The following is an 18928-nucleotide window of genomic DNA, read 5'->3' as shown; positions in this document are numbered from 1 at the left end:
TTCGTAAGCACCATAGCGAGTGACGCAAGTTGTTTTCGGCTCATCAACTTCAGCAATCCTCACCTGCCAGTAACCCGATCGCAGATCTAGCTTGGAAAAGATACGGGCACTGCCTAGCTGATCGAACAAGTCTGCTATCAATGGCAATGGGTACTTGTTCTTCACCGTGACCTTGTTCAAGGCCCGGTAATCCACACATAACCGTTTAGAGCCATCATGTTTCATCTGAAAAAGGATCGGGGCACCAAATGGGGATTTTGATGGACGAACAATGCCTGCGTCCAACATCTCATCTAACTGCCTGCGCAGTTCCTTCAGCTCAGCTTGCCCCATACGGTATGGAACCATAGCAGGAGGCTTCGCTCCCGGGGTCAACTCAATCTTGTGGTCGACCTCGCGTCTTGGCGGAAGACGCTTTGGCAATTCCGGGGGCATCACCCCCCGAAACTCCTCCAACAGTGGGGCTAGGGTCGGTGGCACTGCTGTTTCCACCTTCCCTTCCTCTGCGCGCACTGCCACTAAGAATGTCTGCTCCCCATGCTTGACACCCTTCTTTAGTTGCATTGCCGACAACACTAAAGACTTGCCTTTCTGCGTAAGGCACTGCACTGTGTGGGACAGGTCTGACTCCATGATCGTTAGCGTGTTGAATTTTGGCAACATCATAACATTCTGACTTCGCAGAAACTCCATACCCAAAATCATCTTGAAATCGTCCAGGGGCACCACAGAGAAGTTGGCTTTACCGACCCAACTTCCCACTTGAATAGCCACATCCCTTGCTTCACCAAGGATGGGCTTGGCCTCAGAGTTTACCGTTTTAATGGTCCTCTGCTTTGGCCCATGCTTCAAGCCCAACCGCTCTGCCTCTTCTCGCAAGACAAAGTTGTGTGTGGCCCCGAAGTCTATCATTGCTGAAGTAGACTTTTCATTCATAATAACTTCAGCGTACATGAGTTCCTTACTGACCTGCATGTTTTTAGCTGCACAACTTCTGACTGCATTAATCGATCGCATGGCGCCCATCCTCGGTTGCATGGTCTCAGTGTCGCTGCATTCAGTATCGCTGCATTCTTCCTGTGCAGCATTGGCTTGCCCGTCGTCCTTTACAAGGCGCTTTGGGCATTGCCGGGCGATATGTCTATCACCACAGAACCAACATGTTACAACCGCACCCTTGTTGTTGTTGTTATGCTTTGTGTAGTTCTGTTTCTTTTCAAATTGATGGCATATCGACGCCTCACCTTTATCGTTGCGCTGCTCATCCTTCTTGCCTCCGTGGTCAGGCTTCTTCCCAACTTTGGTTGATGGGGTGAAAGGCTTGCGCTGAGTGTCAACTAAGCGCTCAGCCGCCACATATGCATCTTCCAAAATACGGGGGTTACTCCTTTCCACTTCAGACTGTGCCCATGGTTGAAGTCCCACAATAAACCAGTTGAGCATGTCGTCTTCTGGCATGTTAGGTATCTTCAGCATAAGCTTCTGGAACGTTCTGACATAGTCTTGCAACGAACCATCCGGTAAGCCTGTCTCTACGCATTTCTTGGCATGAAGTAGTTGTGCAACTCTACTTTGAAGTCGTCAAAGGTGTCTATCACACATTGACCCCTCTCCATGTCATTGCGTTTCCGCCTCCACCAAGCGATAGCATCACCATCAAGTAAGGCCGCTGCAGCCTTGATCCTCAGATCTTCGAGGGTCACATTCTGGATATCCAAGTAGTCTTCTACTTGGAACAAGAAGTTCTCAATGGCCTTGCTGTCGCGAGAACCATTGAATTTTGCGGGTCTAGGTACATCAATCCTTGATGGTTTCTCACCATTTCCGCCATTCAGGGTCACCGTCCGCTGTAACGTACGGTTCCTCAACTTAAGATCGGTCACTGTAGTCGTCAACCAAGTGACCTGCCCCATTAGTAAGTTTACCTGCTCTTGCAGGCTCGCCACCACATTATTCAATCCATTGAATGATTCACATGCGCGTGAAATCGCTTCATCATGCGAAGTCACATCTTCCACCAGCTTGTTAACAGTTGCAGCCAACTCTTTTTGGCCCCGAGGTGAACCCATCTCTCCAGCTCCGGCAACTGCCTTGCCCTTGGTGTTGCGCAAGTGTTGATAAGGCGCCACAATGTCTTGCTCACAAATCGCAGCCTGTCGGCGTGTCTGTCGACACCGACTCCGGAGTCTCTTCCTCAGCACGAGAATAGGCTCTGGTACCACTTGTCACGGGCCTATTTCCTTCAATGGGCCAGCGCGGCGCGACGGTCCTTCCTTACCGCCGCAAGCCTACTCGTCAGCTCGCTTGCCGGTCGCGGAAGCTTGTAATCAGAGTGCAAGAGAGCAAGAGAGAATAGAGGGAGAGAAATTGCAATCACAAGAAGCAATCACAACGAGGGTGAACAAAAGAAAGTTCAACGCATTTAATTCATTCACAATTTTGCCCGCAGGCTATTACAGTTCAAGTATACTGGCTGCCCCTTCGGGGTATTGATTCACCTAAACCGGGCAGCTTACATCAGACTCAACAAAAGCAAAACAGACTCTAAGCGCAACTGTATACTGTAAGTCGCAAGGGAACAGACAGCCACCAGTTAGTATTTAGTATTCAAGGTAACACGAGGGGTTTTGAACATGCAACGTCCCACCACAGGGAGACTGACAGCTCCTACCAACCATGAGGATTCCATAGATGTGATCTAAATCATTCATTTAGTTTTAACTAGCCCAAATTCGACTTGTGTGCCTATTTTTTTGGTGATTCAAAAATTAATGGTTGACAGAACACAAAATCTTGTAATTTAAAAAATCATTTTTAATAAAAAAATAGGATCCAAGGACAGATTCTTATTAAATCAAGCCATCTATCAGGTGAGATTTAATCAAAAAAACTTGCATCATAAGATTTAAGAGGGGTATGAAGACGGGGATGAGTGAAACCCAGTGAAACCCAACTGTACTTTTGTTTCTTGGCAGTTCAACACTACCTCGTGTGTACACTTTCTTCATGAAATTTATAATGCAATCTAAAAGAAAAAAGAAAATTGCCCCAATCCAATCCAATCCAAGAATTGCACGTCCATAATTGCACACATGGATACTATCACGATGAAATCATGATATTTTGGTACAACAACAATATCGCTATATTTTAAAAGTGTCTCAATATTTCGGCCGTTAAGAACAGCAATCAGAAGCAGGTTACCAAAAATTTTACTTACATGTGAAAAACTCGTTTCTTTGTAAACCATTTCCAAAATCAGAAAGCCAACGTTTGCAAAACTTGTGAGAAAGTTGCAAAAATGCATGAAAACCCGGTTTCTGGTCGAGTGAAAAACTCATTTGGCATCTCAAGGAAAACCCTACCTACTTTACATACGAAACTCGCTTCCCCACATTTGGGAAACATGTTCCTCATAAGTTTCTTAAATATTTCTCCTAAATAAGAAATTTTATTTTTCAGAAAAAAGTTGAGATACACATGTTATTTAGAATTTATAATTATTTATTTTAAAAATTATTATATTTGTTTTAGATTTGTAACATTAAGAAGCATCTAATGTATTGAATGAAATAGAGAAAACACAAAATTTAATATAACCATATTATTTTCACCTTATTTCTTAAATCTATTTTATCTAAACTATAAAACCATATGTTGCTTTTAAGCACGTTATTTATGATATTCATTATTTATTAAAAGTACGCCGACTGTACACTCATTTACATAATCTACAAAAATTGGGTAAATATTAGCTACTAATGAGTAGAGAAATCACTCTTTTCTTAAAAAAAAAATAAAAAAATTTGTAGATCAAATGTTACAAATGGATCTGCATGGTTTGTTTAGTATGAAATTTGTTTTGAATCATGTGATTATGACAAGAAATTAAGTTTTTAAAGAGGTCCAAAAATCAACTGTCCACAATGTGCCAAAATTTCATAACTCAAAAGACCACATTTTTACATCAGAAAAGCAAGATCAAAGGCTTGATCCTTGGCAAACAAACCATGTAGTTAGTTTGAGTCAATACAACTTACACCTGTGATTTTTAGCTCATTAATTTCTTACCTTCATTAATGGCAAATATTTTTCCTAAACAATTTATGTAATGTATACACACACGTTTCTTGTTTCACATGAACTTAAAAAGCCTAGGTCTGCAATGGTCTGAAACACTCAGAAAATCCTTCACCATACATTTTTTTTTCATTTTTTGTCGAAAAGAAACCTTCAACTTTTTGAATTGTTGAGAGGTGCAACACTGATCTTGTCTTGTTTTAGCACTAGGGTTGCAAACGGGTTAGATTCAAGAAGCCGAATTTGGGGCCTGTTTTGGATCGGTAGCTGAGATGGGCATTTATGGAGTCCTGCATTTGAAGAAGTGGCAGCTGCTACCACCTCCAGGAAGTGGTAGCTGCCAAATCCATCTTTTAGTGTAAATACAAAGGAGAAAGGGCCTCACTTTCCATCCCAAATGTATAAAAGCTCATCCTAGCGCCGAAATTCCAAACGGGGCGACCATGGGCGTTTGACCAAGATATTGCATCGGGAACACCAAATGCATAAATGCCCAGCATCCCAACACCGAGATTCCAAACAGGCCCTTCCAAAATTTGGCTGTCCCGGATCGGATCGGATCCGATCCCAATGTAGTTTGGGATCTGAAATACAATCTGCTTGCATCCCTATTTAGCACCCTCAATGTAATAACTCCACGAGTGCTTCCCTTGCTTGCTAGGAAAGCTTTCCTTTATGCTTTGGCTTGCATACAAGATGCACTTTCTAGGTTTCAATTTTGATATGCCTCTTCATTTTAAGACAAATTGAGCTGCCTCCATGTTAGTAAGGGTGTTACCGGATTGGGTTTGGTTTGAATTCAGTGGAAATAGACCCAGACCTGATTTGAGATGATGGTACTGGGTTTGGATCCGAGTTCAATCGGACTCACTATAAGAGAAACTATACTTGGATCCTATAAGGATTACATGAACCAGACCTGGACTATACCAGGTAAAATAATATTTTTTAAACTTTTTTTACATTAAAAATTTACGAACCTTGGTCGAAACTTGGGTCGGACCTGGGTCTGGTATGAAATTTTACAAACCATACATGGCTCCATATATATATATATATATATTATTGGGACCTTTCAGGTCTGACTCAGATTCTAATTGGACCATCTTATTTATCACCAAACCCCGACCCTATAAGGTTTGGTACGGGTCAGGTCCGGGTCAAACTCGACCCATTGACACCTCTACTTGCTAGGTATGTGAAGTGCTGCAACTAAAGCTGTTAGAAAATTAAATACAGTACCCAATTACCTACCGCTTCATGTTCCCTTAATGTATTCCTCTTCATGTTGGGGCTCCACTTGTCTGGTGGGAGCAGCTAGTGCGGGTCACCTTGTGTTGGGACATTTCAGGTTCGAAACCCAATGGTATATTTGTATAACTGGTAGGAGTCGGCCTAACCCCAGCTTGCATTTCAAAAAAAAAAATGCATTCCTCTTCATGTGATATATAAATACAACTCTATACATGACAACAACATATTTTAGGTTTTCTAAATCCAAATTTATAGTTGAGGTGGATGGTTAGGTCGCACTATCATAACCAAACGGTGTCAAGCCTGAATTCCACGGGGCGGGTCATCTACCTATCAAAGAAAAAGACTGAACTTTGCAATCATTTAATTTCCCCTTCTTTCAGCATATTGTTGGATCTCCATGGTGGGTGGTGGCAACATTCCCATGTAAACTTCAAAGGTTGCATCAGCTTTTTCATGTCCAAACATTTTCATGATTGAGATGGACGACTCTCAATTCACCACCCTCCTTCATATATAACGATGCATGGTACGTAGCCACCTACCCTTTTGAGAGGCCGTTGTTAACAAGAGCTGATCCAGCACCCCTTGTGCACCACCCGTTTGGTGAAACGCATACTAGAGGCATGGAATTCAATAGGGATGGGTTTGGATGTTTGCTTATTCTGTATTGGACTTGTGGCCTTAGGGTGGGCTGGTGGGTCCAGTTTGAATACCAACCGACCATCCTATTTATGAAGTAGAGATAAAGGTATATATGATTGGTCAATTGACATCTAATCTAATCTAATCTAATCTAATCTAATCATCTGAGGCCTAAATTTGCTTAAGCTTAAGGTACACTCAATTGGGCGCATCCGCCACATGGTGAGTATCAATAAAGTCTTGAATGTCATAGCAAATATTGTGGCTCTTCTTAGCAGACAAGGTTGGGTCAAATACCAAGTAACTAAGCAATTAGCCTATTACCAAAAGGGTGTGTAAAAAACACTGATATTATTTTTTTGTCAACATGACTCCACGTCTATTGACCCACTAAAAAAAGGTAGGAATCGGTCTCTAAAACTTGACAATCTAAGCCATAGCTGGTCCAAGCTTCTAAAATCTTAAGAACCTCACTTCCCAATTTTTCTTTTTTACGTCCTTCTAAACATCATGAGAAACTCACTTGTGAAGAATGCAAACTTTGTTTTCCCAATGAAAAACTACACTTTTCATGTTAGATGAATTTTACTTTCTTTTTAAAAATTAACCTTTTAGCTGTAAAATTAACCTGCACATATAATGGATATTTTGGACAAAAAGGTTTAGAAGTTGCATTTGACTTAAAAGCACACGTTTTATATACTTGATTTCCTCATTGCTTCTTGCTCACTTCCCTTTTGTTTTTGGATGCTTCAGGCTTGATGCATTTAGGTATCATGAAACACTACCTCATGTTTTTGCACATTGCTTCTCAAAATTTTTTTTTTGGGACAATCTAAGGGGAAATAACTCCATCTCCGACTGCACATTGGTTGGCCTCCATTTGGTAAAAACCCTTGAGGCCCTTCTTGCCTATCAGATAGTACACCCAGGGTTTTGAACTTATTACGTCCCGTCAAAGTCACCTCTATCAGATGAGGGGGGAGCCCTACATGGCTTCTCACCCACATACATACTCTAGTGACCATTTATGAAATAAACACAGCCAACAAATTTTCACATTAGAGTCTCATGACACAAATCTGCTGGCCTTCATATCATTCAAAACAAAAGTTTCATGGCACTCACCAACGGGACAACCAATTCGCCATGTCTGATTGTTTTCATCCAGCCATGCCATGGCTAATGACCAGGGGCAGTTTGGTCACTTCAAAAGAGCAAGGCAATGGTCGTGGAGGAGGAAGAAGAGGTTACCATTCATACAATCTCGTCTCCTTCCTTCGCATGCAGCCAAGTGTCCTTATCATACACGTGTCACCACATGACTGGTAGGATGATATGAACCTCATAATCAACACCCATGAAACCTGAGCTATCCTTATAAGTATACAAGATGGAGGAGCTAAAAAAAGTAGCTATGTAACATAAGAAGAAGAGGGGAGGAGGAGGAGGAGGAGAAGAGAGGGCCAGACATTTCATAGCCAAGCCTTCAAGGAAAAGGAATAAGAGAGAGAGAGAGAGAGAGAGAGTCAATGGCGAGCGCATCTCTGCTCAAGTCATCCCCGGTGCTTGACAAGTCCGACTTCCTCAAGGGGCAGTCACTCCGCTCCTCCACCGCCGGTTTGAGGGTGCACTCGGCCTCTGCCTCCACCCTTGTCGTCCGTGCCGGCAGCTCCTATGCCGATGAGCTCGTCAAGACTGCGGTATATGATTTTATCACCTTTTTTTTATGACATGAAGAAACTGCCTGAGATGGAGACCTAGTCACGCTGGACTTAGCCGCCGTATGTATGTCGTCACTGTCTCGGTAGCATAAAACTCCGTGGGTGAATCCCTCGCCCCCGGAGAGTTGTCTTGCTTGTTACATGATTATGACACTCTCTCACTTTCTCATTTATTGTAGTTTAAGCTACTCAAACTAAGTATTAGGCTCTGTTTGGAAGCTGTCAGTCGAGGGAAGTGTGAAATCTACAAATCCCATGAATTTCATTTTGAAGTTATTTGAAAGGATGTGGATTTTATGGTTGTCCCTTCAGACACCAGTTTCGAAACATATACAAGAATATGGTATTTTGCTTTTTTTCAGAGGACAAGGCTCAAATTTAGTTTTAAATAGGCTGACCTGTGTTGGTTTGAACTGGTTCAAAATGCTTGAAGGTCCATGCAAATCAGCCTAATTAGCATCTAAGCATGTTCAACAGGAGCAAAAAAAAATTCAGCATAGCATCTCGTCCTAAACTACTCATGTCATTCACATGAAAAGATAAATTATTTCTTTTTCAGCAGTGTTTAATTACCCATGTTCAATTCATGAAAAAATAATTTTTTTTTCCACTAGTGTGCCTATTCATCGTCCTGAACTACCCATGTCCATCACATGAAAAAAAAAATTATCTAACATAGCGTCGTACCTGAACTATTCAGGTTCATCACATGAAAAATTTAAATTTTGAGATCTGCCAGCTTAGTGTTTAGCAAAATAAAGCTTATCACATGAAAAATACTTTTTTAGCCATCCATGTTGACCATCACATGAACAAGAAACGTAAGGACAGACACCGTAACAGAAAAAAAGCAATTTGTACTAGGGGTGTCAACGGACTTGGTTTACCCGAACACAACCCGGGTACGGTGATAAATAAGAAGACCTGATTAAGACTTGGGTTCAGACCCAAAGGTCCGATTAATACATGGACCTGGATATAGTTTGTGAAACTTTAAACCAGAACTGGACCCGACCCGAGTTTTGATTAAGACCCACAATTTTTCAATGTAAAAATGATACAAAATATAGTTTTACCGAATATGGTCCGGGTTTGGTTCATGTAGTTTTTATCGAGTTCAGGTATGGTTTTTTTATTTTATAATTAATGGACCTAATACCATACCCAAAAATTTGGTTCAAATCTGGATTCACACAGGTCCAAACCAAACCCGACCAGTTGACACCCCTAATTTGTAGTAAAGCCAGAGGGAGGAAAGCACAAAATAGGTAGGATGGTACCTCTGCTTACAAACAGTAGTTAGGGCTTTCAAAGCATCTCGTTGGAGTAATTAATAAGGTGGCTGAGCACCATCGGAGGTGGGCATCGGGATAGACGTTGGAAATTACCAACTCCTCATGGTACAAATTAGATTTATCAGATATCCAACCCGAACTCAAACTGTCGACATCCTAGCAACAGATCATTTTCTACCCACATTAAAGGGGCGTTTGCCTGTGACGAAAAATCCCCTTTTCCGCAGAAATGCATGGACCGGCGTGCATGTGCATTTCTGCAGGGCCCAAAACCCCCAAAAGAAACATGGGATGGTGGATTTGCATCGACCGGCGTGCTAAAATGAAAGCGTTCTTGGGGGTTTCGGTTCTCGTATCTGCAAAAGAGAAAACCACATAAGAGGTGCCGCGGTTTCCTCTTCCAATTAGTTAGATTCAGTAAACAAAATCAGTTTTGAATGATAATTTATTGGATTCATATTCGGTTTTAGCAATTTTACAACTGAATCCCAGTTCGACTCAAACTCTGACAAGATCTCACCGGATTATACGTAGCATACAAAAATCATTGCTTTGTGTGCAGCAATCCCAACCCTAATTCAAGCTCTGACCTGATTATAGGTTACAGAGAAAATCACTGCATATGTAATGAGTTCCTGTACAACAATCTTTTTCATTGCAAGCGCAGCGATTTTCTGTGTTTTGTGTTGGCCCGTGACCTTGACAAAATGCTCGGGCCCGATCACCTAATTAACCACGCCTCATCACTGCTGATGCTGATGGGTGGTGGCTCCTTTTCCGTGCAGAAAACCGTAGCGTCGCCTGGGAGGGGGATACTGGCGATGGATGAGTCGAACGCGACGTGCGGGAAGAGGCTGGCGTCCATCGGGCTGGAGAACACGGAGGCCAACCGCCAGGCCTACCGAACCCTGCTGTTATCGGCCCCTGGCCTCGGCAACTACGTCTCCGGCGCCATCCTCTTCGAGGAGACCCTCTACCAGTCCACCACCGACGGCCGCAAGATGGTCGATGTCCTCGTCAGCCAGAACATCGTCCCCGGCATCAAAGTCGACAAGGTAATTACCCTTCCGCTGGTGATGATGATGGCCCCGCCAAGTATGGTGTGATGCATAACGAGCATGTGTATACAAAACACAGGGTTTGGTTCCTCTTGCTGGGTCGAATGATGAATCATGGTGCCAAGGTCTTGATGGTCTTGCGTCGCGCTCTGCAGCATACTATCAGCAGGGTGCTCGCTTTGCCAAATGGTAATTCATCCCAACCACAAGATACCACTGCATGCATTCACTGTTCCATGCATTAATTAGATTGGTGCTGTTACTTGTGCTCAACCCTCTATGCCATCTGAGGAACTAGATAAACTAAGCCTTTTACAAGGCAATCATGGTGTTTCTTGGAATGTTGCTTTTTTGGGGCCATGCTTGTATGAGAAACACTTAAAAGGTGTTCGGCTGGAAGCTTGGGACACCGTATTCCAGGCGCTTCGCGCATTAGCCATTTGCATTGGGTTCGTGAGGCGTGGACAGTAATGACCCGACGCTGCTGTCCACGCAAACAAACGCTCCCTTTTAGGTCCCACTGAGAGCAATCATAGACCACAAAAGCAGGAGGGTTCACATCATGAACTTACTAATCTCCATCTCCGTCACAAAGGGATAAATCCCAGTCTTTACTCCTTAGAAGATAGAATGGTCTTTTAACAACAAAAAATTATCAACATTTTCCAACTTCAAATATTTTACTAGTTTTGTATGTGCTTCGATTGATGTGCTGCACTGTCGGTTCCAGATTGCCCACACTCCACTATTTGGAATATCTTGAAATGCCTAGATTCCTGGCTTTAGATTTCTCGGTAAATAGTACGGAGTTCAAAATCTTGTACTTCATCAGGAAAGGATCGTAGCACATATGCACCACTACCCAAGATTAGGCCTAGGCAATAAAAGTATTTTACAGTAAAAGTTGGTAATCATGAAAAGGATCTGTTCAGTGATCACTTGGTTTTCTGATAAACTGCTATGGAGCTTAAAAACTAACAAAATTTACAACTCTAGATGTCTATAGGCTGTAGCAGTTTCTTCATGCAAAAGTTCCAAAATGAGACAATAAATAGATTAAAAGATGGCTCTTTTCTTGATCATCCTGGATGTTTTTATTTTATTTTTTACCACAAAATTTCCATGTATAAACACTACTTGGTATTTCTTCTTCCCTTGAAAACAAGCTTCTGTTACCGAGACACTAACTGCAAACTTGAAACAGGCGTACTGTTGTGAGCATTCCAAATGGTCCATCTGCCCTGGCTGTTAAGGAGGCTGCATGGGGTCTCGCCCGTTATGCAGCAATCTCCCAAGTACGATCACCACAACTGCAGAAGCTTTTTGCTGAAATTCACTAGTCTTGGAAGTTTGACAACTTTTAACTACTACTACTGCCCTTCTAATTACTTGTGTGGTCTCATTGTGATTTACATACAGGACAATGGTTTGGTTCCTATTGTTGAGCCAGAGATCTTGTTGGATGGTGATCATGGCATTGACCGGACCTTCGAGGTGGCCCAGAAGGTGTGGGCCGAGGTCTTCTACTACTTGGCTGAGAACAATGTCATGTTTGAGGGTATCCTCTTGAAGCCCAGCATGGTCACCCCTGGTGCCGAATGCAAGGACAGGGCCACCCCTGAGCAAGTTGCTGAATACACCCTGAAACTCCTCCACCGCCGGATCCCTCCAGCCGTCCCCGGCATTATGGTATTGTCATCTCGCCTTTCTTCTAAGTTTCCATGTTCATGCCAATTTAAGTGGGCGGCAGCAATACAGCACTCAAGTTCTATTAGGCTCTGTTTAGGAGTCTTGGACTGGGATGGAAATACCGTTTCTATGCGTTCCGAAATCATAGTTTCAAATACATAGTTTTGCCAAAATGTGGTGTTACCAAAGTATGGTATTGCTAAAATGTGATGTTATAGATAGAGTTGCCAAAAACATCCTCTTATGAATGGTGTTGAAATGTGGCATCGGAGATGGAGTTGCCAGAAAAATATCCTCTTGTGAATGGTGTTGAAATGTAGCATCCGAGATGGAGTTGCCAAAAACATCCTCTTGTGAATGTTGTTAAAATGTAGTGTTCGAGTTACCAATTCCATCTCCAGTGCAGTATTTTGGTAGCATCGCTGCTCCAAAACAACAGAGGGTGTTGGGAAATCCGCAATGCACCTCCAATTAAAAGCTTCCAAAACAGAGCCTTGATGTTTTTTCTCACATTAGGAAGCATTATGGACATAGCATAGGAAGCTTCCAATAAGAGCTAAGATGAACAGCAGAATAGGAAATTAATACATGTCAGTATAGATGATGCTATGTAGAGCTCATGTATGTTTCTATGCATTTGACAGTTCTTGTCTGGAGGGCAATCTGAAGTAGAGGCCACCCTCAACCTGAACGCCATGAACCAGAGCCCCAACCCATGGCACGTATCATTCTCATATGCAAGAGCCCTCCAGAACACTTGCCTCAAGACATGGGGTGGGCGACCAGAGAACGTTAAGGCAGCACAGGATGCACTGCTCCTGAGAGCCAAGGCCAACTCTCTTGCTCAGCTTGGCAAATACACTGGTGAAGGAGAGACTGAAGAATCAAAGCAGGGCATGTTTGTCAAGGGCTACGTTTACTGAGCATATATGGAAAGCTTCCCATGCACAACCTACACTTTTCTGTTCCTACGAATAGTATTATGTGGGGGTAGGCTCTGCTGCTTGCCTTGGTGCAGCATGTATACACTTCCCTTTTTCTCTTGTCCTGCCTTGTATCAACTGTGGTTATAGCGCAAGCAATAATATAATGGTTTGTCTTTTTCATGCCCTTTTCTATGAAAGAGGCTTTCATTCCTAAGAAAGATGGTTTCTTTCCTAAATGATAGAAACAAACATCTTTATAGGAATTATGCGGTGGGACAAAAACATCTTTCCTATCAAAATTGGTTCATACCTTGCCCATGAGGAAGCACTTTCCCTCCAGAGCATCTCTTTCGAGGGAAAGTGGCTTCTCTTAGGTGCTGGTGTTACAAAGACCTCTTTCAACTTTTCTCCAAATGGAGAATCACTGAGAAGGTCCATTTCCCTCCAATTTTCTCCAGTATCAATAAAAGGAAAACCAGAAAGGGGAAAAAAATCACTGAAGTGAATCTTTTGGAGAAACATTTCATTCCAACAAAAGTACAGCCAGCAGTTACAACTACTAAAACAAAAGTTTTATACAAATAAATGTTTTATACAAATGAATCAAGAAAAGTGTCACATAAAATGCCATGGAAGAGGAACACGTTCTACAAGGCTATGCGTTAATCATATCATTGGTCAAATTCTCCTTCATCTTGGACACCAACTACAATCAGGTTCTGTGGTTGCTACTCTGGGAGGTTTACCTGCACGGATAAACACATTAATGATGATCAGTAGTGTGCATTTAACCGAAGCTTTTACACACACAAACTGTTTGTAGAATCCTCTCTCTCCCTCTCTCCACAGGCATTTGAAGCACAGTTCAATTGTTAGGACTCAATGGCTTCAACCATCCTGCGAGCAAAATAGAGCAAAAGATGAATGAACGGGCGGAGCAGGCTTACTGCAGTTTGAAGCAAGGAAAGAAGGGGCGATGGGGCACGAACAAAGTGGAAGAACTGGGAGCTTCTCGCAATTACAAATCTCTATCATGTACCCATCTGGATCATGAAAAAAGACTTGGTCAACCCTTATCCCCCCATCCTCCACCATCCCTGTCACATACTCCATTTTCATCTCTTCCAGCTTCTTCTTCACAAATTCAATGTCAGTACACTGCAAAATTAGAGCCACTATGCTTAGAAAACATTATAAAAACTATTCCAGCTGTTGATTCTCTGCTTGTCCTACCAAAATAGTAAAATTAAGGAGTAAGTCAATTATCAATCTTATTTTCTTTTATCGAGATTTCTTGTGTTTCACGTAGGTCTCCGCATTTGATGGAGCCTACTCCATAAATCCAAGAAAAAGGACTAGTGCCATTGGCAACCACAAAAAAACCTTGCAGAATTATATTTAAAAATAGAGTCCCATATATTAGGATGATAGATCGGATAAGGTTTAAAGATGTTTATAATGATGATGGTGATGATTACACCACCACTATCATCATGTTATACAAACGGCAACCATACATGGTTCAACATTCTGGCCTATGCTCACATGCCAAAGAGGAGCAAGAAATCATCTAGCAAATGCGAGGAAGGAAATCCAGAAACAAGATATAGAGCTCTCAAAACCCTAACCCTCAATACTCGGTACCCAACTTTCAAAAAGAGACAGCTATAAATATGACCAAGGAAGAGGGTGTTGTGTGTGCACCCCCCCCCAACATGCACTGTAGCTACAGTGCATGTTCCGGGTCCCCACTGAACACCGCGTGGTGCTCCGTGGGGTGTAGGGGGAGCCCTACATCAGCCTGCAAGATATACAGCGGTGTACGGCTCCTCCGTACACCCCACTGAGCGCCACGCGGCGCTCAGTGGGGACCCAGGAACATGCGTGTTCCTGCGGGAAACATCATAAAACACTAATCGGTACAAAGAAAAAATTACAAAACTGGACAGGGCCTAATGGATCGATCTCTTCACTACCACCATTGGAAATCTACATTGTATGGTCACCAAAATATTTCGGCCTGGTAATGGATCGGAAGGAGTCCAAAGTATAAGACACCCACAACATATCATCATGTGTTTAGTGGGGCATCCTTGCACCCTCATTGTGCTTGCATGCATTAAAATTTTTTTTTTTTAAGGCCCAGCCCTGATTCCATATTAAATAGATTTTTATCCATTTTTGCAGCCCAGCCCAGCCCTGACTGCAGCAAATAGTTTGATTTGTCCATATGAAATAGATTTTTATTAATAATTGTAGCCATTTTTTTATCTCAAAAAAAAATTTTTCGGGGGCGCAGCCCCCGAACCCCCGACTATCACACAAATAATTTCTTTTTTGCTACACCCCTGTTTGCCTCCCCCTCACATGAATCCTAGCTACGCCCCTGCTTACATGGACTCAGTTTTGGAAACCAATTGGTATAGAGATGAAGGAGATGATGGTACTCTTACTTGGAAGGAAATGTGATTGCTTTTGGGATTGATAACTCCAGGCTTCCTAGGCATGTCATTGACAGAACTGCACTGCAGCAAGTGAATTCCTATATCATAATGAAACAACCTGCAACCTGAAAATCGTTAAGCAAAAGCCATTGAAGGACTAGGTACAAGGCTAATTAACATAGAGATGAAACTCTTCCTACAATTACCAGGCTCCCTCGAAATCGAAAGAAGAAGGCCGTTTGATTACAACAAAGCCCAACACATCTTGATAGAACTTGATGGAGTCATTCACAGATCTGCAGAGGAAGGAGGCATGATTAAATGAGCGCAATGGCAGGGCAGAGGAGGCTGGCAACTCCTTTTGTTGGGAGTCCATAACCAAAATTTTCTTTGCAACGATCACACCTTACGGCCTATGGATATTTATATATATATATATAGAGAGAGAGAGAGGGCTGACCCGTCACTGCCTTGTCCGCGTAGACTAAATTCCATTGCAAGTTTGTACAAGTAAGCCTTCTTGTTTGCTGGAGGTGAGTCACTCACGTTATCACCAAAGGTGGCGTTACTGTGGCTAAGCATGATGCTTCATCGTCACTTATGCATGCATTTAGGACGAAACCAAACACGCATCTAGAGTTTCTTGGATATTTCTAATTCCCTGCGACCAGCAGGCATACAAAGACTTTTCAGGGAAATTCAGAACATTCAACAGCATTTAGATCTTAGAATGTCAGAAACCAAAATTTAGTGAAATTGAACTGATCTTCTCTTGACAAGCAACTTTGTGCCAATCTCACAAAAGTCCACAACCTAATTAATGTAAAGCTCTTTGTGGGATAATGTAGAGAAACCACCAGTAGACCAAGGGATGCAACGTTGACTGGCGTTCAATAGTTACCATTAGGGGTGGGCAACCGGCCGAACAGCCCTCAGGCCCGTCATGGGCCAGGTTTGGGCCATGATTTTAGGCCCGGGCCCGTTAGGTACAAGGCCGAAACCTGGCCCATTATATACATAGGCCGAAACCGGGCCTGAATTATTTATTAATTTTTTAATAATATAAAATTTTTAAAAATTAACTATTACATAGTTGGATAATTATTATTTTTTGCCTAATTAGTGGTATGGTAACTTGTTATCTGTTAATTATTACTATTTACCCAATTAGTGGTACTAATTAAAAATTAGTTGCATGAAAACTTGCTATTCTCTCATTAACTCATAATTTCAGTTAAGCATTTATGCATTTTAAGATTGGGACAGGCAGGACCCTGACCTAACCTGCTTCACATTGGCCCATTGGGCCAATAGGCCGGGCCATGGGCTTCTCTTCAAACCACCCGTTAGAACCAGGCTAAAACCTGGCCCGTTAGTAAACGGCCCAGTCCATTAGCGGGTTGGGCCGGCCGATGCCACCCTAGTTACCATTAAGAAAGACTGAAATTGGTTGTCTCATGTCCACTGGTGCCAGTTGTGGCGACCGATATGAACGGTAAAGTTGGTTATGGTAGCTGGATATTTATTCAAGGCAACAAGATTAGGCAAAATTATGGCTGGATTATGGATCCCATCATTTGTACATTCAATCCTAGCCGTCTAACCAAAGGCTAAGCTTTGTCTACGTTCTCACTTGGATGTAGACTAATCCCAGTTATATATATATATATATATATATATATATATATATATATATAGAGAGAGAGAGAGAGAGAGAGAGAGAGAGAGAGAGAGAGAGAGCTTGCTTTCTTGCATTTTCTCGCATCGGGATACTTGTTTAGCTGGGAACCGTCAGACAAAAGTTGTGGTATTGTTAGAATAGTGCCGGTCAAAAAAGACATGCAGAGCATCACCCCAAGTAACATGCTCTCTCTCTCTCTCTAGAACAGCTCTAGAGTTACACCAGGCGTATCTTTTGAGAAATAACTCCCAAATCCAATCAGCCATTCGTAAAATTTCAATTGTTGAATTGGGTATCTGTAAATAAGTCAAAGATTGAAGGGGTATTATTTGTAAATCTCTCTCTCTCTCTGGGTTGGATACGCTGTGCATTGACGACCCTAAGGATCCCAGCCTTTGACGTAGGATCTTAGCCGACCTATATATATATATAGAGAGAGAGAGAATTTAGGATACAATATTGCATTCAACACGTGATTCATTTATAAATTCCTTTTAGAGTAGTCAATGCCAGTTTGGAATCATTATCTATAATTGTCATTTGCGAGGACCGCAAGAAAGGGCAAGGAAGTTGAGAGGCGCCTCCTGATCAGGCCATGAAACCACTTTCTTTTTTAAGAGAAAGAAAAGGTGGTTTCATGGCCTACCATAACCGAGATTATTAAATAAGAAAAGACAAACTAGTTTGTGGGGTATGACCAAAAATCCAGCAGCTCTCTTCAACATCTTATAAGAAAAAACACAGTTCAATCTGGTTTTGTACTAGGACAGATTGGATCTAAAGCTTTATTAGATTCAGATCCGCACCTAATTAACCCCTCATCCTTATCTCACCTGGCACTTGTATTTGATTTCATAAGGCTTCGGAATATCTCAAGAGACTAATTATCCAATCACTACAAGAAAAACCCTGATTAGCGACGGATTTTTTCTGTCGCAAATTAGTGACGGACCTAGCGAGAGAACATTATCCGTCACCAATCTTTGAAATATTTTTGAAACTAGCGACAGTACAAATTCTGTATCAAATCCGTCGCTAATTATCGACAGATCGGCGACAAAAAAGTTTCGTCGCAAAAACTATAGGAAATTAACGACGAAATTAGCAAGAAAATTTTTTCGTCGCTAATTAAAGACAGATTAGCGGCAAAAAAATTTCCTCGCTAATTCCGTCGTTAATTTTCAATTTAAACCGTCCCACCTAAGGCGCGAAATTTTCCCTCTCTCCCCCCGTTCGAAATTTAAACTGATGTTCCATTTAAACCGTTCTCAAACGAGTGTTCTTGTGAGCAATTTCCCTGCCTCCGTCCTGATCTTCTCCTTTGGCCCCATCAGATCCCTGGCGTCGAGGAGGTCAAGCGACCACTGGAAAGGCTCGCCGGACGATCCCGCTGGCCGATGATCCCACTGGCCGATGAAGCGGAGCCTCGTGCTCGTCGCCGTAAGGCTCGCCGAAATATCCCACTGGCCGATGTCGATCATCGCAACTGTCGTCGAGTCGTCGCCCAACTCCGACGCAGTAGAGGAGGGCAGGGGAATCTCGATGAAGGGCGTGCGGATCGCAGGGCAACCGTTGTACCTGGACATGCAGGCGACGTCGTTGGTGGACCCGCGGGTGCTGGACGCGATGCTGCCCTTCTTCACTGGCCGCTTTGGCAACCCCCATTCCCGCACTCACATCTACGACTGGACGTCAGACGAGGCGGTCGAGCGCGCCAGGGAGCAGGTCGCTTCCACGCCACCTACCTCCCCGTCGGCTTCGACGGCCTCTTCGACCTCGACCGCCTCAACGACGCCATCCGCCCCAACACCGGCCTCATCTCCGTCATGGCCGTCAACAACAAGATCAGTCCATTTCGACCTCTGCGAGACCTAATCAGAGATCTTGGGGCCGAGGGAGTACGACTTGCTGGGATCCGGTGGTGGGTCGTCTTCCTCCTCCTCCGCTGTCGCCGACGAATCGATCCAAGTCCAGCCTATTGTTGTCGGAATACCGCCCGGCAGGGAGCAAAATTTTTTTTTTTAAATTTAGTGACAGATTAGTGATGGATATTATCCGTCGCTAATTTAAAATAGTGAAGGACTTGCGACGGATATTATCCATCGCTAATTAAAAATAGTGACAGACTCACG

At 42.9% G+C, this 18928-nt stretch overlaps 2 protein-coding genes across 2 annotated transcripts; one reads left to right on the top strand and one right to left on the bottom strand.

Moving 5' to 3' along the window:
- The first annotated feature begins 7391 nt into the window (after nucleotides 1-7391).
- LOC149832561 (fructose-bisphosphate aldolase 1, chloroplastic) lies at nucleotides 7392-12851 on the top strand. Its single transcript, XM_090014578.1, has 6 exons — nucleotides 7392-7682; nucleotides 9784-10053; nucleotides 10136-10245; nucleotides 11261-11351; nucleotides 11476-11745; nucleotides 12390-12851. The coding sequence occupies exons 1-6, from the start codon at nucleotides 7512-7514 to the stop codon at nucleotides 12666-12668; spliced, it is 1191 nt and encodes a 396-aa protein (XP_089870704.1). The 5' UTR covers nucleotides 7392-7511; the 3' UTR covers nucleotides 12669-12851.
- A 317-nt stretch (nucleotides 12852-13168) lies between these two features.
- LOC149832560 (glyoxylase I 4-like) lies at nucleotides 13169-15506 on the bottom strand. Its single transcript, XM_090014579.1, has 4 exons — nucleotides 15322-15506; nucleotides 15125-15233; nucleotides 13619-13829; nucleotides 13169-13417 (listed from the first exon to the last, which is right to left on the bottom strand). The coding sequence occupies exons 1-4, from the start codon at nucleotides 15489-15491 to the stop codon at nucleotides 13362-13364; spliced, it is 546 nt and encodes a 181-aa protein (XP_089870705.1). The 5' UTR covers nucleotides 15492-15506; the 3' UTR covers nucleotides 13169-13361.
- Nucleotides 15507-18928: the final 3422 nt, after the last annotated feature.

This window comes from Nuphar pumila, chromosome 7 (assembly GCF_984573655.1).
Source record: "Nuphar pumila chromosome 7, dmNupPumi1.hap1.1, whole genome shotgun sequence".
Taxonomy (NCBI): Eukaryota; Viridiplantae; Streptophyta; class Magnoliopsida; order Nymphaeales; family Nymphaeaceae; genus Nuphar; species Nuphar pumila.
The sequence above is the reverse complement of the archived record's forward strand: the minus strand, read 5'-3'. Positions and strand labels throughout refer to the sequence as shown.